This window comes from Ochotona curzoniae, unplaced genomic scaffold, assembly GCF_017591425.1.
Source record: "Ochotona curzoniae isolate NIBS_2020 unplaced genomic scaffold, NIBS_Ocur_1.0 scaffold_4505, whole genome shotgun sequence".
Lineage (NCBI taxonomy): Eukaryota > Metazoa > Chordata > Mammalia > Lagomorpha > Ochotonidae > Ochotona > Ochotona curzoniae.
The window spans coordinates 23,520,611-23,541,817 of NW_024467118.1; the positions used below are offsets into that span (position 1 = coordinate 23,520,611).

The window sequence follows — 21,207 nt, forward strand, 5'->3', positions numbered from 1 at the left end:
ATTATTTATTTAACTGTTCTCCCTAGCAGGTGGGATCATAAAACTCTCCAAAACTAAAAAAAAAAAAAAAAAATAGATAAAAACAAGTGTATGCCTTCTTCCGTGACGTTGAAAACATTCGGGGGTGGGAGGGAGGCTCCAGGGAAAATATGCCTTTTTCGCTGCTCTTGTATTTTTCAGCATGTATTCAGAATATTGTCACCCATGCATTTTCGCCTGTTCTCCCCCCCCCCCCCCCCCCCGGGACAGAGGCACGAAACGTGTCGGTGGCTGCGCTAGGGCCACCTCCCTTCCAGTTACGTTGCTCTCCCTGACCCATCCCGCGGCTCCTAGTTCAAGCTAATTATTGACAGAGCTCTCAGAATCACAAGCTTCTCCTGCAGCCTTGATAAGACGGCCGGCGGGGCAGCGAGCTGCTGCGCGCGGCAGGCTCTCCGGGGAATGAATGGGTCTCCCTCGGCACCGAGGAGAGACGCGCACGCAGCGGGGTAACCATGTCGGGCGGGCGCCTGCGGGGCTCGGTCCTGCTGTCACTCCTCATCCTGCTGCTAGCCGCGACTGGCCTCTCGGGCGACGACGGGAGAGCCGTCTGGTCCAAGAATCCTTCTTTGAGTCCGGTGAATGAAAGCCAGCTGTTTCTCTATGACACATTCCCTGAAAACTTTTTCTGGGGTGTGGGGACCGGAGCGTTTCAGGTGGAAGGGAGTTGCAAGGAGGATGCAAAAGGACCCTCTATATGGGACCAGTTCGTCGCCACTCACCTGAACGTCAGTGGCGTCAATGGCTCCACTGACAGCTGCCTTTTTCTAGAGAAGGACTTAGGGGCGCTGGACTTCTTAGGAGTCTCTTTTTACCAATTTTCCATTTCCTGGCCAAGGCTCTTCCCGGATGGTACGGTGGCAGCGGCCAACGCCAAAGGTCTACAGTACTATAACGCCCTCCTGGACGCCTTGGTGCTTCGAAACATTGAACCCGTGGTGACCCTCTACCATTGGGACCTGCCTTGGACACTGCAAGAAAAGTATGGGGGGTGGAAAAACGATACCGTGGTCGAACTCTTCAATGAGTATGCCACATACTGCTTCCAGACGTTTGGGGACCGCGTCAAGTACTGGATTACCATCCACAACCCCTATCTGATGGCTTGGCATGGATATGGGACAGGTACGCACGCTCCGGGAGAGAAGGGGAACGTGGCAACTGTCTACGCTGTGGGACACAATCTGATCAAGGTACTGTACAGCTGTCTTCTTACTGTAGCTTCGTCAGGGGTTCAGTGCCAAAGAGCCGCTCAATCATGCTGGTCATCAGATCCAGTGCACCTGATTGTAGGCTCGTGCCCAAGTGCTGGCCTCGAGTGTTATATTTAAAACATCATCATTTAAAAAACATCTTCTTTAAGCGGTTAGGACCATCAAATGGGTTTCCTCCGAAGTGGAGCTATTTTTAGACTTGCATTTAGACTACATTAGATTGTGACAATATGAGTTCAGAAAATCTGTATTTTATGCATCTTACAGTTAGGAAGCTTTTCTGACAACACACAAATCATCCCATTATTACTGCAGGGATAATCATTTCAAATACCTATTTGTTATTCTTGTTGCTATTCCTGGTGTGATGTATTTATATAATACAAAGAAATTTTAGCCAACTGGTGCATGCTAAATACACAAAGTGTAACAAATATACTTCATATTGGGTTTTATTTGTGTTGCATGGTAGAAAAGAGGCAATTAATTGTAACTTAAGTGTTGTGTGCTCTGTTAAGTGTTTCTAAAGGTACCATATTTTAGATGCTATCATTTATGTTGGACAATGTGAAACTCATCAAAAATCATGCAAATGTAAGCAAAATAACAGCTATTTGTTGAGTGCTTATTAGGTATAACAGATACCAGTAGGCATTATACCTGAATTGTCACATTTGATCTTCATGACATCCTTATGAAATAGGTGCTATGGATTATTCCTATTCTAAAAAGAGGAAGCAGTGTGAAATTAAAGAATTTGCCTATGGTTACACAGTAAAATACAGCTGCTTTGAATATGGGCTTTAGCAATGACAGCATAATTAAACCTTCTCTTTATTAAGAATGTTTTCCTAAAAAGCCATCTCTAAGAACTTTCAACAGATTTAGCCTCACGTTGATGCTAACATCCGGAATCAGATTTAGCGTCCTGAATCCAGTGGTTTACTTTAGAAAAATAAATTACTCTGAAAATGCCTGTTTCATCTTGAAATTAAAAAAAAAAAAAAAAACAACTAAGACGATCTCAAAATGTGCTGGGGGAAGTGCCTTAATTTTTAACAATCAAATCTTAACTACAGAGAAATAGGAAAAAAAAAATGTACAGAAGTAGAAAACCACTCCATGACTAAATTGGGACAAAAGTATCTGCTAACTCTTCTGTTCTTTGGAACTTTCTGGATCTTCTATCTGTACATAACACTGTTTTCAGTCACATCTGCCCTTGCAGGAAACAGACTGCATTACGATTTCAAGGTCATTTGCATATATCCAAATATAGTGGTAAATCTATTAATAAGTAGGTATACTGTGTTGTAGCAAGCTGAAACCTTAAAGTGAAAAGTTCTAGCTACATAGTAACGATCAAGATTATGCTTATATGCTAGAAGAAGTATTCCTTTTATCTAGTTCTTTCAGTTATTAAAGCAATTTGTATTGCAGTAAATTTAAAAACATCAGCCCGGCAAGTATAAAAGTCAAGTTTCCTGCAGAAATCCAAGTGCCTCCACTTGGTGTTTTCTGGGAATGTATAAATTAACCCTTCTCCCTCAAGCAGTTCTCCTCCCTCCTCCCCCACCCCCCCATTAAAAAAAAAAAAGAAGAAGAAGAACACAAAGTGAAAAACTTAGTTCTTTCTGTCCAGCTGACAGTCACACACAGAAACCACTGTTAACCCTTCTTCAAGTGAATTCGACATTTACAGGCGTGTATTTACCTTCGTATGCAGAAAAATATTCTAGCCTAACAAAAAGCTTTGGCCACCTGAAAAAAGGCAACAACTGGGATTGTCATGTTTTAGTGGTTCAGGTAAAGACTAAAAAGCTGCCTACTGATAAAAAGCAATGGGAGAAGTTTTCCTTCAGGCTGAGATAAACTCTGCCTTTAACACACAATTCGTTCCTGATAGTAAGATGTATTTCATTGTCTTCAACTGAAAGATTCTTTTTTGTTTTAAGTAACTGCCCTCCCAATTGATTCCATTGCCCAAAGCACCAGCCTACATAAATGGTGTAAGGGGGTTCCCGAAATCTGCCAGAACCTAAGCCACACTGTGTGGCCCAGGGTCCTCTGGCACCGAGAGCAATCTTGCAATGGTTTGGGAACCTGAGGTGAACTAGTTTTCCCCACATGTCCCCTTCCTGTCCCTATTTTAAGTAGAAAAGTTCACATGATAGTTCATGTTGCAATGAAGTCTTTCTTTCTTATGCCCCCGTGACCCAGAAAAAAGTATTCTTTAAAAGGGTTAGTTTCCAGTGAAAAAAAAAAAGGGGGGGGATTTTATTGAGTTTAATAAGCCTAATATAAAACTAAACACATGAATGGTTGGTTACTAACTACATTACTCCTTAATTCTCAGATGTTGATATTGTATTGTTGTAGCTATTGGGATCTTTTGAGTTCTAGAATGATCCTGAAATTCCATCTCCATTTGGAACTTTCTGGTAGGGAGGAAATCTGAATGGTCTAGATTCCAACACTCACCTGGAATTGAGGTGGCACCTTGCTGCAAACATAGGCCTCAGGATTTAAAAAAAAATCCCCATAATCATAACTACGCATAAGTAGATGCTCTATTCTTGACTTATTAACAGTGTTTGGTATAAGAGAGAATGAATTTTCGAGTTTGGCCATCTTTAAGCCTGGTCATCATCACTATAAAATTATCTATTGAACATGTCAAAGTTGGCCAGATCACTGATTACCCCATCTAACAGAGTGATTTTTAAAATTTTTTTTGGTAGTATAAATCCTGTTGTTTCCCTGCATAAAAGCCTTTGGCGGCTCTCCAAAGGTTTAGGGATGAAGTCCTGATTTTTAACCATGATCTTTAAGTCCCAACCCTAGCCTTGTACGATAGATTCTTCCTGGCCACTTTTTCACCAAATGCTTTCCTGGTAGTGCCTTGCCTTTACTCTTCCCTCCCTACTCAGCCTGTACCAACTGGCTTTATCCAGTTAAAGCGTTCTTTCTATTTTACCCACCAAATGTCCTTCAGGACTTACTTCCAGCTGTAGCCACTGGCTCTAACTTATTCTTTAAAAAAATTTTTTTTTTTATTGGAAAGGCAGATTTACAGAGAGAAGGAGAGATAGAAGATCTTCTATCTTCTGTTTCAATCCCCAAAAAACAGCATCAGCCAGAGCTGAGCTGATCTGAAGCCAGGAGCCAGGAGCTTCTTCCGGGTTTCCCATGCAGCTGCAGGGGCCAGGGCTTTGGGTCATCCTCCTCAGCTTTCCCAGGACATGAACCAGCACCCATATGGGATCCCAGTGCCTGGAGGTGGAGGATTAGCCAATTGAGGTGCTACCCTCGCCAAGTTTTTCTTAATTTGCTCCTCCTGAAGGTCCCCAAAGAATGGGCTTCTTTCTATCCTAGCACTCAATTATCACAGATATTTTTCTGTCTCTCCAAATGCACTCAGAGTTCCTTGGGGAGAGACAATTTCTTCTTTGTGTTCCCAGCACCTAACACGGACTATTTGGTATGTGCTAGCACACGTGCTGGGTGAATGAATGGTTTTCTCCTTAAAAGTCATCATCAAAAGTTGATCTTAAGTTCCATCTTATTACCTCATTGCCTTCTTGCTAATTCTTGAAGTATTGCCGATAGCAATCTAGTGGTGTATTAGTCAGGATCTTTTGGGTTGCAAGTGACAGAAATCTAATTCAACTTGGTAGAAGCAAAGAGCAATTTCCTGATTCAATAACTGGGCCCCAGGGATGAGTGGACATGGCATCTGGGACACCCTCATTTGCCCTTTATATTGGCCTTTCATGTCCATTGTTGCTGGTGGGCGGCCGTCATTCTCTCCTTTGTAACTGGAATAATTTCTTTCTCTCAAACAAATTTTCCAAGTCCCAGGACAGATTTGGTCTTATAGAGTTACCATCTTATTCCAATCTTATTGCAAAGCTGCAAGGGTTCTGATGAGAAAAGACAATGATAGTGTCTGTTTTCATTCAAATTCTAAATCAATAAGTAGACATCATAATTTAAATATGTGGATTTCCCCCATCAAATAAAAAAGGTTGGGGGAAGATGAAATGGCTTTAGAGACACACTTGGTTTATTACTCCTTTTTTTTTTTTAAAGATTTATTTTGTTTTTATTGGAAAGGCGGATTTATAGAGAGGAGAAAAGACAGAGAAAGATCTTCTGTCCACTGATTCTTTCCCCACGTGGCCCGAAAGCTGGAGCTCAGCTGATCTGAAGCCAGGAGTTTCTTTTAGGTCACCCACCAGGTGCAGGATCCCAAGGCTCTAGGCTGTCCTTAACTGCTTTCCCAAGCCACAAACAGGGAGCCAGATGGGAAACAGGACCACTAGGATATGAACTGGTGATCATGTGGGATTGTGGCGCATACAAGGTGAAGACTTTAGCCACTAGGCTACCACACCAGGGCCTTATTACTCCTTCTAAATAGTGCAAACTCCTAGGATAGGAGCTTAAAATGCCATATCCTGTCTATATAAGGCAAGGGTTTCTCATCCTTGGCCCTATTAACATTGACAGTTGAGACCAGACCAGACTTTGTGAGCAGGGAGCTGCCCTGCGCCTTGTGGGATGCTTAGTGGCATCACTGAACTCTGCCCACTAGTACCTCCCTACCACAGCCCCATATACTAATGCTGGCTTCCTGAATTCTGACATTCAAAACTGTCTCCACACAGTCTCATGCTCCCTGACAGTCACAATCTCCCCTCTTCCCCTACCTTTGACAACCACTGACATACACCTGGAAGAGACAACTGGCAGGCCGGCGCTGTGGCCTGGCTGCTAAAGTCCTCACCTTGAACACGCCGGGATCCCATATGGGTGCTGGTCCTAATCCCAGCAACCCCACTTCCCATCCAGCTCCCTGCTTGTGGCCTGGGAAGGCAGTCAAGGATGACCCAGGGCTTTGGGACCCTGCACCCGCATGGGAAACCCGGAAGAGTTTCTGACTCCTGGCTTTGGATCGGCACAGCACCGGCCATTGCGGTCACTTGGGGAGTGAATCATTGAACGGAAGATCCTCCTCTCTGTATATCTGATTCTGTAATAAAAATAAATAAATCTTTGAAAAAAAATAAAAGAGAGACAACTGGCTACCAGCATGAAGCACAAATGACCTAGGGCACAGAAATATAACCAGTAGGATGGGCATAAGACAGATAAGGGGTCTAAAAAACTGCCTCCATGAGATTTCCACCAGGTATATAAACCACATAGTCAAATCAATATAGTTTGTTAAAATAATTTATATATTTTACTTGACAGTTATAATTACTGAGAGAGAGGGAGGGGGAGACAGAAAAAGAGATCTTGCATTCACTGCTCCACTCCCCAAATAGCTGCTCGGGTCAGAGCTGAGCTGGTGTGAGGTCAGAAGCCAGGAGTTTATTCCAGATCTCCAACTTGGGTACAAGGGCCCAAGAATTTGAGCCATCCTGCTGTACTTTCCCAATCCATAAGCAGGGTGCTAGATTGGAAGTGGAGCAGCATGGACACAAACCAGCACCCATATGGCATTCTGGTATCACACACAGAAGATTAGTGTGATATACCACCACAACAACCCCAGCCTATTTTGTTTTCAGAGAAGAAATAATGTTAAAAAAAAATGCTGAGAAGAAAATGAGGCATTTGGTACAGAGGTTAAGCCACTGCTTAAGACACTCGCAGTCCGTATCAAATCTCAGATCCTGTTTCCAATCCAGCTGCTGGCTAATGTATACCCTGGGAGGTGGGGGATGATGACATCAGTGAGTTTGTTCCTGTCACTGATGTGGGAGACCCTAGCTTCAGCTTGGTCAAGCTCTGGCTGATGCAGATATTTGTGGAGTAAATGAATGCATAGGAAAATCTCTGTGCATCTGTCTCTGCCTCCTTGGCTTTCAAATTAAAAAAAAATTAAAGTTTTATTAATTACAAAAAGAGTAGATACTCATCAACATAATTCCAACTACCTTGACTTTTCATCTGTTGGAAGTAATGACTGTCTTATTGGCTTTGCGTTGTTTGTGAAATGCTTGAAAGAGTTGCCCCAAACATTTCTCTCATGTTAACAATTAATTATTTGTGAAGAAAACATTAAGCTTACTTTTAAAAATCTTGTCTCACCTGAGAAAGCAGCAAACAATAGCCTTAAGTTGGCGAGCCCCTGTCATCCCAGTGGGAGAGCAGCATAGAGTCCCTGGCCCAGCTCCAGCAGAGGCAGCATTCTTCGAGTGAACCAACACATGAAAGATCTCTGTCTCGTCCTCTCTCTGCAAGTCTTTCAAATAAATGTATAAATAATGAAAAATTTAGTCTTTTTTTTTAGAGAAAAATTCAAGAATCCAAGCAAGATGTTACATAAATAATTTTTGCCCACTTTGGATGGCAAAACTTTGAGTTTTGTGGATCACATCATGCTGTCAGCTCTGGCCTTGTAGTTTGTTGGCATATTTAAGGACTATATGTATTACTACGCTTTGCTCAAATCGTTTTTTAAAAATATTTTTAAAAGGAAATTCAATATTCTACGACAAATGAGGACTCAGTAGTTTTAATATCCTTAAAAACAAACACTAAAATCTCTTCTTTGTCGCACCTTGTGCTATCTTGTAGTCGGTGCATCAAGCTTGAAATACTGCACACATGTGAATGTAACTCAGCTTTTCAGTGTACATCAAATACCGAAGTCAAACATAGCAGGTCATTATGAATGTGTCATAAAACACTGTTTCTTCCATACTTGAAATAACTCAAGTAATGTGCATGATTCTTTAGAAGGGGAAATTCCAATGTGTTATGCACATTTAGGATATTCATAACTTGGTCAAGGAATATTTTCAATTTAACTGAACTTTATCATACAATCCATAATGGATCTGTAGAAAATAAAGTAGAGGTCACCCACTTTCTTGGCTGCCGCACGCAAATGGTGAAATGATCTTTGAAACCTCTCGGGGGATCAGGAGGTTGCTTCATCACCCAGGAGGAGGCTCTTGGGGCAAGCAAGGTTGGGAAATGTCTTCAGGTCAAGGCCTCACCAACTTGCTCCTGGATCCTGGGATAAGACCATATTTATTCCTTCAGAAACTTTGTCAACATCTTTGGACCTTGTATTGTCAGAGAGGCTCACACAATGCTGGATTTATGTGATGGGCTTGATAAATAATTGGTTATTTTTCTGTATAAAAAAATGATCTTGGACTAGCATGGTTGAGCTGTTACGTGACACATTGGCATCCCCATAGGGGTGCCTGTTCAAGCCCCAATTGCTCCACTTCCTAGCTAGCTCCTTGTTAATGTGCCAGGTAACGCAGACACGGGCCTACATACTTGGGCACCTGCTATTCAAATTGGAGACAAGGGTGTGGCTCAGCCCATCACTGCAGTCATTTGGGGAGTGAACCAATAAAAAGGAGATATATCTCTCTCTCACTATAACTCTGCCTTTCAAAGTAAAATATATAAATCACAACATATTATATATACATAAAATAAATGAATCTTAACATTGTGTTAGGCCTAAAAAAGAAGTTTCTTAAAATTCTCTTGTTAAAGTAGGTTTGCAAGAAATTAGCCTACCAATTTTCCATAATGTAACATATCCAAGTTCCTCTAAGCATCTTGGTTAAAGCAATAGCCATGCTTTGCTGGCAATAAAGGACAGGAGTAAGAGAGCTGCAAGAACAAGCACCTGTCACTTTTCATCTTCTCCCTCCCCTAAGAACTCCCCTCCATTTTAAAAGGAAAGGACAGAGAATGATCTTAATTTTTAACACGAAGTGAAGAATTCAGATAATGATACTGCAAAATCAAAAACGCACCAGATACCTACCACTAATTATTCAGCCAACTGTGCCAGGTAGCTATCCCTAAAACTAGCTTACAACTGATAAAACAGAAGCCCAGAGAAGTTTGCCCAAGGGGACATAGCTGATGAGTGGCCATTTTCAAACCTCATTTGAGTCCTTGCTAGTGCATTTGAATCCCATGCATCAACTCGTTAGCTCTAATGGAAAAGAATGCCTTGTAATAGCAAGACCCATGTGGGTCATTTGTGTTGGTGCTGACTCAGCAGCTATCTGTCTTCATCTGTTCTGAGATGAAATAGCATATATTTTACCTGTCTATAAAATCTGAGAGCAATTTATCTCAAGTTATATACGAAAAATACGATTCTCCTTCATCCCCATGAAGTTTACGTACTTGTAACAAAGGTATCAATGTGACATTAGGGTGGTGAAAAAGTGTGTCCAACATTTTCCTGTATTAATAAATGCCAGCGTGTGTCCCACACAGCTGTAATGAAAGCACAGTAAGGACTAGATTATCATTACTTATGGGCAGTAGCAATAACAGTGGTAAGAGGGACACTGACATTCTCAAATGATTACAAGGAATCAGTGCTTATGGATGATTGGTTTGTAGGTTACATCACAAGATCTTATTACAAAAGGTACAAATAATTAGGAGGTACAATAAGATAGACTATACATAAGGGGATGCATAGTGGAAGTGTGGCGCAAATAAGTACGTTCATAGGTGGAAACAGAGAGAGAGGTATGTCCCAGTGCATACAATGCAGAGATGGACTCAAGGCGAAACGGCTGAGAATCTCCAACACTGTTGGGAGACACTGCAGGGGCAGCAGGATGGACTTGTGAAAACTCAGCAAGACACCCATTGTAACACTGGAGAACAGTGGGGAGGGGAAGGAGTGTGACGAGGGGGAAAGGAGACCCCAGTGTCTATTAAACTGTGACATAAAATACATTTTTAAAAAGAGCTAAAAAAAATGCGATTCTCCATTTGTGTTCATGTTTTAAATTTGTATTTTCTTGAGTGTTGCATTGCAATTATATGAAATCATATACATGTTTCCTTAATAATATCAAGTTTAAGAACATCAGTGCACACAATTATTCATTTAAATAGCCAAACCTTAGTATTTACCTTATGATTCCTACTTAATTCCATCAGGACCAGAGCTATGCCTAAAGGAAAAAAAAAGAAGAGGATATATGGGCCTGGATGTAATGGCTCAATTGGCCAATCATCCTCTTGCAAGAACAAGAATCCCATGTGGGTGCCAGTTCGTGTCCTGGCTGCTCCATTTCCCATCCAGCTCCCTATTTGTAACCTGGGAAAGCAGCAGAGGATGGCCCAAGCTGTGGGATGCTGTACCCACGTAGGAGACCCAGAAGACGCTCCTGGCTCCTGGCTTCAAAGTGGCCTTAGCTCCAGGCACTGTAGATATTTTTGGAGTAAACCAGGAGTTGAAAAATCTTTCTCTCTGTAAATCTGTCTTTAAAAAATATATTTTTTTTAAAAAAAGAGGATATACTGACCAGATGCTACTGAACTACATGATAGAAACTGCTGGTGGCAAACACTGCTGAAGGCAGTGTCTAATCAGAATGGCATTGCCAATGATGAGTCACGTGGAAAGCCTATTTATAGACTATAATTGGCATTCTAAAATCTTCAAGAGAGCAGTGTTTACCTTTTCTAACCACTGCGCAAAAAAGTTATACTGAGTGAATGATTAACAAGAGTTTAAATAAATATAATTATAAATGCTCATAGAATAATATTCTGATCCTATTTAAACAGCTTGATTTGATGGGAAGACTCTCATACAGGGAAAATTTACATCCAAACTGTTGATCAGACTACTGTCAGGAATGGAAATGGTGTTAGAAATGTTAGAACTACGAACTTTGGGAAACTTTATATTCATTTACGGTATATAAGAGGTCATTACATTACATTGATAAAGTTATATAGTGAAAACTTTGTATTTACAGAAGAAAAGATGTAGCTAAAAGTACTGGACATGAATAACCATTCTGTTGCTGAGAAGGAGTAGGACTGCTGAGACTGGATCAGAAACTTCCAATGTATTTGCCGATAAAGAGTGAATCACAGAATTCAAGGCGTTGTTCTTAGTACTTGAGGGTGCTTGTTGCTCGGGGCTTGGTGCTCTTCTACCCCAGATTATGAGACTGAGTCTTAAAGAAAGGGCTGGAGTTGACTGCTACCTGGTCTTTCTTACTCGTTGAGTGTGTGTTGTACACCTCCTCTTTTTACGGTGTTTTGAACATCAACTTTCTTTTTTTAGATTTATTTTATTTGAACATCAACTTTTTTTTTTAGATTTATTTTATTTTTATTGGAAAGTCAGATATACAGAAAGGAAGATCTTCTGTTTGTTGATTCATTCCCCAAGCATCCTCAACGGCCGGAGCTGAGCTGATCTGAAGATAGGAATCCAGAGCCTCCTCAGGGTACCCACATGGATACAGGGTCTCAAGGCTTTGGACTGTCCTTGACTGCTTTCCCAGGCCACAAGCAGGGAGCTGGATGGAAAGCAGGGCTGCTGGGATTAGAACTGGTGCCCATATCAGATCCCGATGGGTTCAAGGCGAGGACTTTAGCCACTAGGCTACTGTGCCAGGCCTGAACATCAACATTTATTGAGACAGAGAGAAGGAAAAAAAAAAAAAAAAACACCTTTAACACAAAGTGGAATGCAAATAGCAACTTTATAGTCAAGTTCCTATTTTTTTCCTTTGAGATTTCTAGTTTTGGGAGAAAACAGTGATTGCACAGAACAAATGAATGTGTTGCCAGAAATTCTCTTTCAACCAATTCTCTTGACTTTACAAAATCACATACAATACATCTTTATTGCAAAACATTCAAGCAATACAGAAAGACATGTTCTAGAAATGACTAATAGGCCAAATCCCTGGAGGACTTCATTCTAATTCTGGCATTGCCACTGGGACCTTGAGGGAGGTTTCAACTTCTTTATCTATGATGGAAATGTTTGTCTCATTGGACAGAATGACCCCCCATATCCATCTTGTACCTGTCATGGATGGGCAGGAGCCACAGAGTATAGAGTAATACAACCTGGGTATGATTCCCTTCTTGAAAACTGTACACGTTCCCTAAGCTGTCTGTCCCCTAGCTACCTTACCCCTAAAGTGGTGATGATAATATGACCAATATGGCAGGATTGGGCTGAGGTAAAATGAGACAGTTCACGTGCAGGACCAACAATCCTGCATTAGGCTCAGGTTAGTTCTTACCACCATTTAGAGCATCACTTCTTTATGGGCCTAACTCTCTGGGTTTGATTCCCGACTCCAGCTTCTGACCTCCAGCTTCCTGTTAGAAGGACCTCCGGAGGCAGTGGTGGTTGCTCAAATAATTAGACCCCTGCCACTTATGTGGAAAACGAGCTTTAGGCTACCAGGCCCAGACTTTGCAGGTGTCTAGGGGTGTGACTCAATGGAGGGGAGCTCTTTCTAGCAAACTGACACATTAATAGCCCAGGGGTTGATCAGCATTTCCTGGGCCTGAAACTTAGAAAAGTTGGAGACCTTCTTCAAGAAGCACCATACAAAATTTTGGACAAACAACATTTGGAATGAGATAAATGTCACAAAAATGGCTGCACACTTTGAAATTCCGATTCCTTTATTCCTAACTCCTTTTTAGTGGTTTTACCAGAAATGCATACATAGCAATGCTTCCAAGTGCACCTTGGGCTTCCCAGGCTGTCCAAACCCTATCAACAGGCACCTGGGAGAGTGAGGGGCCCTGGAGCTGAGGTTCCACTGCCTTGGCTGTGAGCCCTGAGAGGTATCGGTCTTGATTTTATTTCTATGGAATGGGCAGGTGGCTCCTATATTGGCCACTCTCCACTCTTTATTCCTGAATCCTGGGAGAAGGCATCCAGTCACCAACCTGGGCATTTCAGTTTAGTATGTTCCTTCTGCATGAAAAAAAAAATAACGGCCAGGATTGCTGCTGCAAATGTAGTAACAACAAAAAGGTCAAAACATCACTCCCTCTGCAGAGTTGTCACCAGGCAAGAACTTGGGTCAGGCATCTGTTTACCAATATTGATTTATTCGAACCTCCAGTCTACTATGGGGAGACCCACAGCTGTTTTGTTTAATTTAATTACAAGCTTTATTCCAGACCTTTCTTTCTTTCTTTCTTTCTTTTTTTTTTTTTTGGCAAGTTTAGATTCTGGCTTAGCCATTAACTTAATTCAACAATACTATAAATGAAATTAGAATTCTATACCTAACAGACCCTTGTTTCAAAAGAATACTTTAGAGTTTGGCTTTTACATGATTCTTGTAGGGAAATCTTGAAACAGTACAAATGGGGGGGGGGAATGGAAATATGCGGTTTATTGGAATAATTTGAAAATTTAATGATTGAAAATGGGAGAAAAATTCATTAAAATGTAATTACCAAGTTTAGAGAAAACATGGACATTGGACTACTAACAATAGGATGGGTAAATATTTTCTTTAAACAAGGAGGTAGCTTTTGTTAATATTTAAATTCTCTAAGAATAATGGAGGTAAAGTCATTTGCAAAGAAGAAATAACAGGAATGCGTTTTAAGGAAGCAGTAGTTACATGTGTTGTAGCAATCGCATACCTTAAGTACTGAATAAATATTTGTGGGATGTGAGATGATTGAATGAATGCTAACTAATTTGAAAGAGCAGTGTTCGTAATTAGCACCAAACTTGAATATGAAAGAATTGCTGTGTGGATGAAACAGGAATCAAATTGCAATCAAACCCAATCTAAAATGACTAGGAATGCAAAGCAATCACCTGCAAATAATCCGTGAAGAGACTAACATCCATCCATGTCATCCATGTCATCTGTAGCCATGACAGTGGAACAGGCAGGGCTCCGCACGTACCTGCCAAGCACTCCTCATTTCCACACAGACTTGTCCCCTCATCTTCACAGCAAGTGAAATCATTTTCCACGTACTCTTCCAAAGCACTTTGATCGAAAAGTGGGCAGTTTTCACAGAATTATCACAGCGGAAAGAGAAGATATGTTACAGTATGCATCTCTACTCCCAAATAAAAAGATTCCCAATGAAACTGTTAAAAATATACCTTGACAATAGGATACTAATCCACCTACCATTGTCTATGCCTATAATGTCATGATACACTTAATAGCAGAATGTTGAACTTGTGACAAGGACAATGTCATTGTGATAATATGGGAGAAAACAATGGGGAGGGGAAATAGAGAGAGAAGAATCCCTTTGCTTATGGAACCATATCATGAAAAAGAATAAGAAGAAAATGCATATGTTGAGAAAAACTATGCATGGATTTCAAAGGCTTTTTTTGCACTAAAATAACTTGTGGTTTAATTATTCCATTCTACCACCTGCTTTTTGAAGTACATATGCCAGTGAGTGAAAAGCCAATCCAGATCAGAACCACTAACTCCAGCTTCCAAAGCCAGCCTCCTTCCCTTCTAGGACCACGTGCTGAGTAGCTCTTGTAGATCAATCTCCAAGGCCACGAATCTGCCAATAGAACTGTGGGTTTCCAAGAACACACCGTAGCACAGTGTAGAAAACCACCTGAGGATATTTAAAACAACTTAGTCCATTCCTAGGATTAAAAAAAAAAAAAAGGAAGCAATTCAAATAAATTTAAAATTACTGATCCAAAGTAAGTTATTGCAAAATTGTTTATTACAGGAGAAAAAAAAAGAAAAAAAGAAGTCAATTTCTATCAAAAGAGAGATGATTAAATAAGTCCTAGTTCACCAAATTAGTGCTGTTATGCTATTTTATTACATAGTATGAAGAGTCAACTTTATAGTTCACGGGAAGGTATTATGTGGCTGCAACATTAGCCAGTTTGGACATGTAACTTTTTTTTTCAAGCTTGATTTATTTTTATGACAAAAGCAGATTTTACGGAGAGGAGGGACAGATGGAAGGATCTTCCATCCATTAGTTCATTCCCTAGATGGCCAGAGTGACTGGGGCTCACTTATCCAAAGCCAAGGAGCCTCTTCTAGGTCTCCCATGTGGGTGCAGGGTCCCAAGGACCAGAGCTGTCTTCTGCTATTTTCCTACACCCTAAGCAGAGAGCTAGTTGGGAAGTGGACCAGTCAGGACATGAACTGTTGCCCCTATGGAATGCCAGTGCTTGAATGTGGAGGATTAACCTGTCGATCTATGGCACCATCCCCTTGGAAATCTGTTAACATTAGTTGGAGGTCATCAAATACCCACATAAACTGCACTAGGTTGGCTCACCTGTTTTCAATCCATCCTTCCCACTGGCAGCCCATCATGTGTTTCTAACCTCAAACCCTGTCTTCACCCTGTTTTGAAAGTCGTGCCTGCTGTCTTATTTGTTTGCTATCACGCCCCAGAATTTATCTGGGCCTGGACTTCCAAGGGCATCAAAGGGAGCCATGTTAGGCTGGAGGGGGCAGGTATGGGAAGAGAATGGGATTTTAGGCCCCCAGTGTCTCTCAATGACATGGGGCCCTGATAGCTAAAGAGAAAAAAAGCAGCTCACTTCCCCCCTTGAGCTACTGAATCTAAAGAACAAAGGTTGAAGCTCCCTGAAATCAATCATTCCAAAGGTAGGTGGCCTTGTACGAGATAGACAGTAACCTTGGAAAACAGGAGAATGGCTGTTGTGCAAGGTGGCTGGGCCCAGGGTTGCATTGCCTCACCAAGCCTCCTTTTCAGTTTTGCCACCAGACGTCCAGCATGAGCCTGTGACCGTGGATCACCCGTGGATAGCCCTGATTCATCGAGACTGATGTCAAGCTCACTCTCCTAGAACAAAATATTTTACCTTGTCATCTGGCAAAGGGGATCGCGTTATAGCCATAGGTGCTGTGCAGGAAGCCTCCTACTCCCCTACACGCCCCCCCCCCCCCCCCCCCCCCCCCCCCCGATTCTCTACGTGAGCCTGGAGAGGTGTTCTTCAGCTCAGAGCAAAGATAACCCTGGATACCTTGATAGCCTATGCAAACAGCAGCAAAGGTCAAAGAGACACCATGGAACATGAAGGTCACCTTGGCGTGTGACAACACCCGCCTGTGTGGACTCAGAAAATTGGCTCGGGAGGCAATTGTTGCAAAGATTCATGCCTGTTGTCTTTTTAAAGATGTACTATTTTGCATCCCAGTAATGATGTAAACAAGATCGTATCACAGTTTGGATTCTCTCCCATAGGCAATAGAACATCCATTCTAGCACATTGATTCCATCTCACTCTCCCTTTTGTGTCTAATGGCATGGCATTTGCAAAACTGCTAGTGAATGGCTCAGAATCTCACACATGCTTGATACTTCCCGGTTTCCACACATCCAAGGCAGCGGCAGCCCTCAGGAGAGGTATCCATCACTATGCCTTCTATGGGTCAAAAGCACAAAGGCTCCCAAGGGATAAAAACACTCCACAATAAATCAAAAAATGTCCCCCAAACCCTACCTTGAATCCCAGGTCTGCATGATTGCTTTTGTTTTAAATCAGAAGGAAAATAAAAGAAAGTTCTTATTGAAACCATTTGAACAGAACCCTCAGAACATGTTCCGCCTCGGGGACCGTGGGATGACATTGGGTGGCCACTCCCCATCCCTGGGTGCTGGGGTGGTTGGGAGGCTGAGTATGGTTTCTCCCTTTGTCTTCCCCTTCCCCCAGATACAGGGAGAATATGAGGAGGGTGTGAAAATAGTGGTCTCACATGTTTTCCCCTAGTCCTCAACCCTTCCCACTCTGATCAACTGTGTAAACATCATCAAAACCAAAATTTTAAATAATAATAATAAAAATAAAACAAAAAAGTTCTTAGGACTTCCCACTGGAATTCTAACTCCAGAAAAATCCCAGAATGAGTTACTGAGACCATTGGAAGGCACAGTCAGCCTGAGGATTTCCTATCACTCTTTTCTGCCATTGTACTCTCTGGTTGGAGGAAGGGAGAGGCCCCAGCCAGAGCATTTTTCTGTTGATCTCAGGCAATATGTGGGTGCTCATGGATTCCAGAACCTTCCAGGGAAAAAAAAGCATGTAAGGACAGATGGATAAAGATAAGGTCTCCAGGAAAAGCCTGCAGGGAAGGAGCTTTTCTTGCAGAAGGCGGGCGGCACGTTTTTAGGATCCTCATCGCCAGTCAGTGCCCACTTGCCCCACCGAAGTAGGGTTCATGGGGTGGTTTTTGGTGTCCAAAAGCTCTCGCAGGTATGAAGTCATTGCGTTGCTTTTCATCTATGGAAAGGCCCTTTCAGATGGTGCATTCTGATGGAGAAAGTTTCCAGGGTGAACCAAAGGAAATCTGGGAAATAAAGCTTGAAGCAAACCCTGATGGCTCAGGATAATTAGGGCTTGGGCATGTATTGCAGAACTACTCAAAAAGAGGAGAGATTGAGAGATCTGGGGGCAAAAGACAAGCAAGTTCAATGCCAGGGAAGGGCGAGCATGTTACAAAGCCATGATTGCCTGCCACCGAGAAGTGACATTGGCCTAGAACTTGTTCATGGGAGTCCTGTTTTGCCTAGCGCTGTAACTACTGACTCTGTTATTATTTAATGCCGTTACTTCATGCAGCTTTCTCATATGGGTCTCTTTCTGACTTTTCCCAATAAGGAACTGCGTGTGGGCAAGTTTCAGGGTCACATATTTCTGTTTCTTGGGGTGGAGCAAGCCAAGCCTTGAGTAAGTACTGAGCAAGTGCTAGTTAAATAGACTGGAAACTGATTAAGACGTTGTGTTTTAGGCTAGTGGGAATGCAGGCACTGGGAAGAGTCATAACGTGCATGCATTGGCACTACCTCCTATGTGCCCTCGTCCATGCGATCTGTTTCATGTGTATATGAGCTCCAAATCTGACAACAACCTAACAAAGGATGCTAGTATCACTAACCTCATTCTGCAGCTGAAAATGCCAAGAGACTTCAGAGCAGTGTGTGTTTTGCGTAAGGCCACACAGTAAGTACTTGTGCTTCAAGTCCAATTGTGCTGACCTTAAATTCCCATTTTGGGGCCGTGCCTGCCACCCTTCTCAAATCATTGTTAATAAGGTTTGTATGGCATTTTCTTGGAGCCCAGCACTGCTCTGAACTGTTTCAATGTGTTAATTTACACAACCCTCACAGCCATCCCAAGGAGGTGTGGGCTCTATTATCCATTTACTGCATCTGGAGCCTGCATTATCTTGGGCTTTGGGGTGAGGATCAGAGAGATTCTGCAGAACAGTGAAACATCACTGCTCTATGTCCTTTCACGTGGAAGAGGAAATCCTCTAATCCATCTGGTATCTTGCTGCACCCTGCCCCAGGAGAGCTCAGGAAGGCAGCCAGCAGAGAAGTCCATGTCCGGCCTAGGGCCTTATGTCAGCCGCACAGCAGTTGACTTGGAGAAATCTGACTTTGGAAGAGAGGAGGAGGGGAACTCAGACAGCACCCTTTGCAGTTAACAGGGTTCCTGGGCAGCTTGCCCTTGCATCACCTTCTGCTCCATTAATTTTGTCCAAAAAAAGATCTTCTACCTGCTACATTCCAACCTTTGTAAGGACCATACAGGCTCATAACATATATATTTTTTTCTTATTAGGCTCATGCAAAAGTTTGGCACAACTACAACAAGCATTTCCGCCCACATCAGAAGGGTTGGTTATCCATCACATTGGGATCCCACTGGATTGAGCCCAACAGATCAGAAAACGTCATGGATATTCTGAAGTGCCAGCAATCCATGGTCTCTGTGCTAGGATGGTTTGCCAGCCCGATCCATGGGAACGGTGACTACCCAGAGATCATGAAAAGAAAGTTGCAGTCCGTTCTACCTGTATTTTCAGAAGCAGAGAAGAACGAGGTGAGAAGCACGGCAGATTTCTTTGCCTTTTCCTTTGGGCCCAACAACTTCAAGCCCTTAAACACCATGGCTAAAATGGGGCAGAATGTGTCACTCAACTTAAGACAAGTGCTGAACTGGATTAAACTGGAATACGGCAACCCTCGGATCTTGATCACCGAGAATGGCTGGTTCACGGACAGTTATGTGAAGACAGAAGACACTACAGCTATGTACATGATGAAGAATTTCCTCAACCAGGTTCTTCAAGGTTGGTGGCACTTTAGCTTAAGGTTTTTGACATTTTGAACATTTGTCTTATAGGATACTTAAAGTCTTCTTATTCATAGATGAATATCGTTGCTCGGTCTTGTTGGCAATTCTTGATAGAAAGAACATTTTAATGTTACTTTTATGTATTTTGTAAAATGAAGATTTCAATTAGGGCCCGGCACAATGGTTCAACGATTAAATCTCTACCCTTCAAGTGCCAGGATCCAATATGGACTCCCATTCATGTACTGGCTGCTCCACTTCCCATCCAGCTCCCTGCTTTTGACCTGGGAGAGAAGTGGAGGATGGCCCAAAGCCTTCGGACCCTCCACCCACATAGGAGACCCGAAAGAAACTCTTGGCTCCAGATCAGCTTAGCTCCAGGCTTTGCAGACATTTGGGGAGTGAACTCATAGATGAAAAATCTTTTCTTTCTGTATCTCCTTCTCTCTGTAGGTCTGCCTTTCCAAAAAAATATAAAACAATCTTTAAAAAAAATAAACACTGGAGAACAAAATATTTTAGGCTATATATAGGTGATCCTTATTTGGCAAACAGATGCTATTTCTTTTTATATGAAAAACACAGTACTGACAAGAGTTTTTCTCTTTAAAGATTTATTTGTTTTTATTGGAAAGTCAGATCTACAGACAGAAGAAAAGATAGAGAGCTAGATTGTCCATCCACTGATTCACTTCCCAAGTGGCTGGAACAGCTGGAGCTGAATCAGTCTGAAGCCAGTAATCAGAAGCTTCTTCTTGGTCTCCCATGTGGGTGTAGGGTCCCAAGGCAGCTATCCTTGACTGCTTTCTCAGGCCACAAGCAGGGAGCTGGATAGGTGTGGATCAGCTGGGATGCGAACTGGCACCCATATGGGATCCCAGTGCATGTGCACGGCAAGGATTTTAGTCACTAGGATTTTTTTTTTTAAAGATTTATTTTTATTATTTTTTCATTGGAAAGGCGGATATACAGAGAAGAGAGACAGAGAGGAAGATCTTCCGTCCGATGATTCACTCCCCAAGTGAGCGCAACGGGCCGATGCTATGCCGATCCGAAGCCAGGAGCCTCTTCCGGGTCTCCCACGCGGGTGCAGGTTCCCAAAGCTTTGGGCCGTCCTCGACTGCCTTCCCAGGCCACAGGCAGGGAGCTGGAAGGGAAGCGGGGCTGCCGGGATTAGAACCGGCGGCCATATGGGATCCCGGGCGTGCAAGGCGAGGACCTTTAACCACTTGCGCCACCGCGCCGGGCCCAGTCACTAGGATTTTTAAAAATATTTTCTATTTATTTTTGTTGGAAAGTCAGATGTGCAGAGAGGAAGAGAGACAGAGAGGAAGATTTTCCGTCTGATGATTCACTTCCCAAGTGGTCACAACAGCCGGAGCTGAACCAATCTGAAGCCAGAAGCCTCTCTGGGTCTCTCACATGGGTGCAGGGTCCCAAGGTCTCGGGCCATCCTCCACTGCTTTCCCATGTCACAAGCAGGGAGCTGGATGGGAAGTGGGACAACCAGGACACAACCTGGTACCTATATGGGATGCTGGTGGCAAATATATGGATGGAGTATTAACCTGTTGAGCTTTGCACCGGCCCTTGATCTTCATATTCAACTACGAGCATTTTAGCCTAGGGATAGTCTTTAGAGGGCCTGCTTTCCAATCCTTTCTGTTAATGAGGAAACTGAGGCGAAGAAACCTGCAAGACTCTGTGCCCCTGGTTCTTTAAGCCAGGCATTCCTCATTCTCTTGCATCCCTTTGCATCATTTGCCTCCTTGCACCCATATTCACTCATGTTAACGTGTGTGTGTGTGTGAGAGTGTAGGATCATTTCCCAGAATAGATACTTTGTCCAAAAACTGGATTCAATCCAAACTTGAAATGAGAACTTTTTGGTCTGGAGCAGACAACTGTATGGGTCCCAAAGGATTCGGAAAAATAGCGTGCCCTGTGACACCAATTTGCCTACTAGGTCTCTGGGACATATACTTATTTGATCCTTTCACTGTGGCAATCACTTCTTGGGAGCAGAGTTGA

The 21,207-nt window shown here is 42.6% G+C and overlaps 1 protein-coding gene across 1 annotated transcript in view; it reads left to right on the plus strand.

Moving 5' to 3' along the window:
- The first annotated feature begins 479 nt into the window (after positions 1 to 479).
- KLB (klotho beta) overlaps positions 480 to 21,207 on the plus strand; it is a 34,298-nt gene continuing 13,570 nt past the window's right edge. The window contains exons 1-2 of the mRNA XM_040966256.1: positions 480 to 1,232; positions 18,661 to 19,171. Coding sequence (XP_040822190.1) covers positions 495 to 1,232; positions 18,661 to 19,171 — 1,249 coding nt within the window. The 5' untranslated portion in view covers positions 480 to 494. The remainder of the gene's footprint in view (positions 1,233 to 18,660; positions 19,172 to 21,207) is intronic.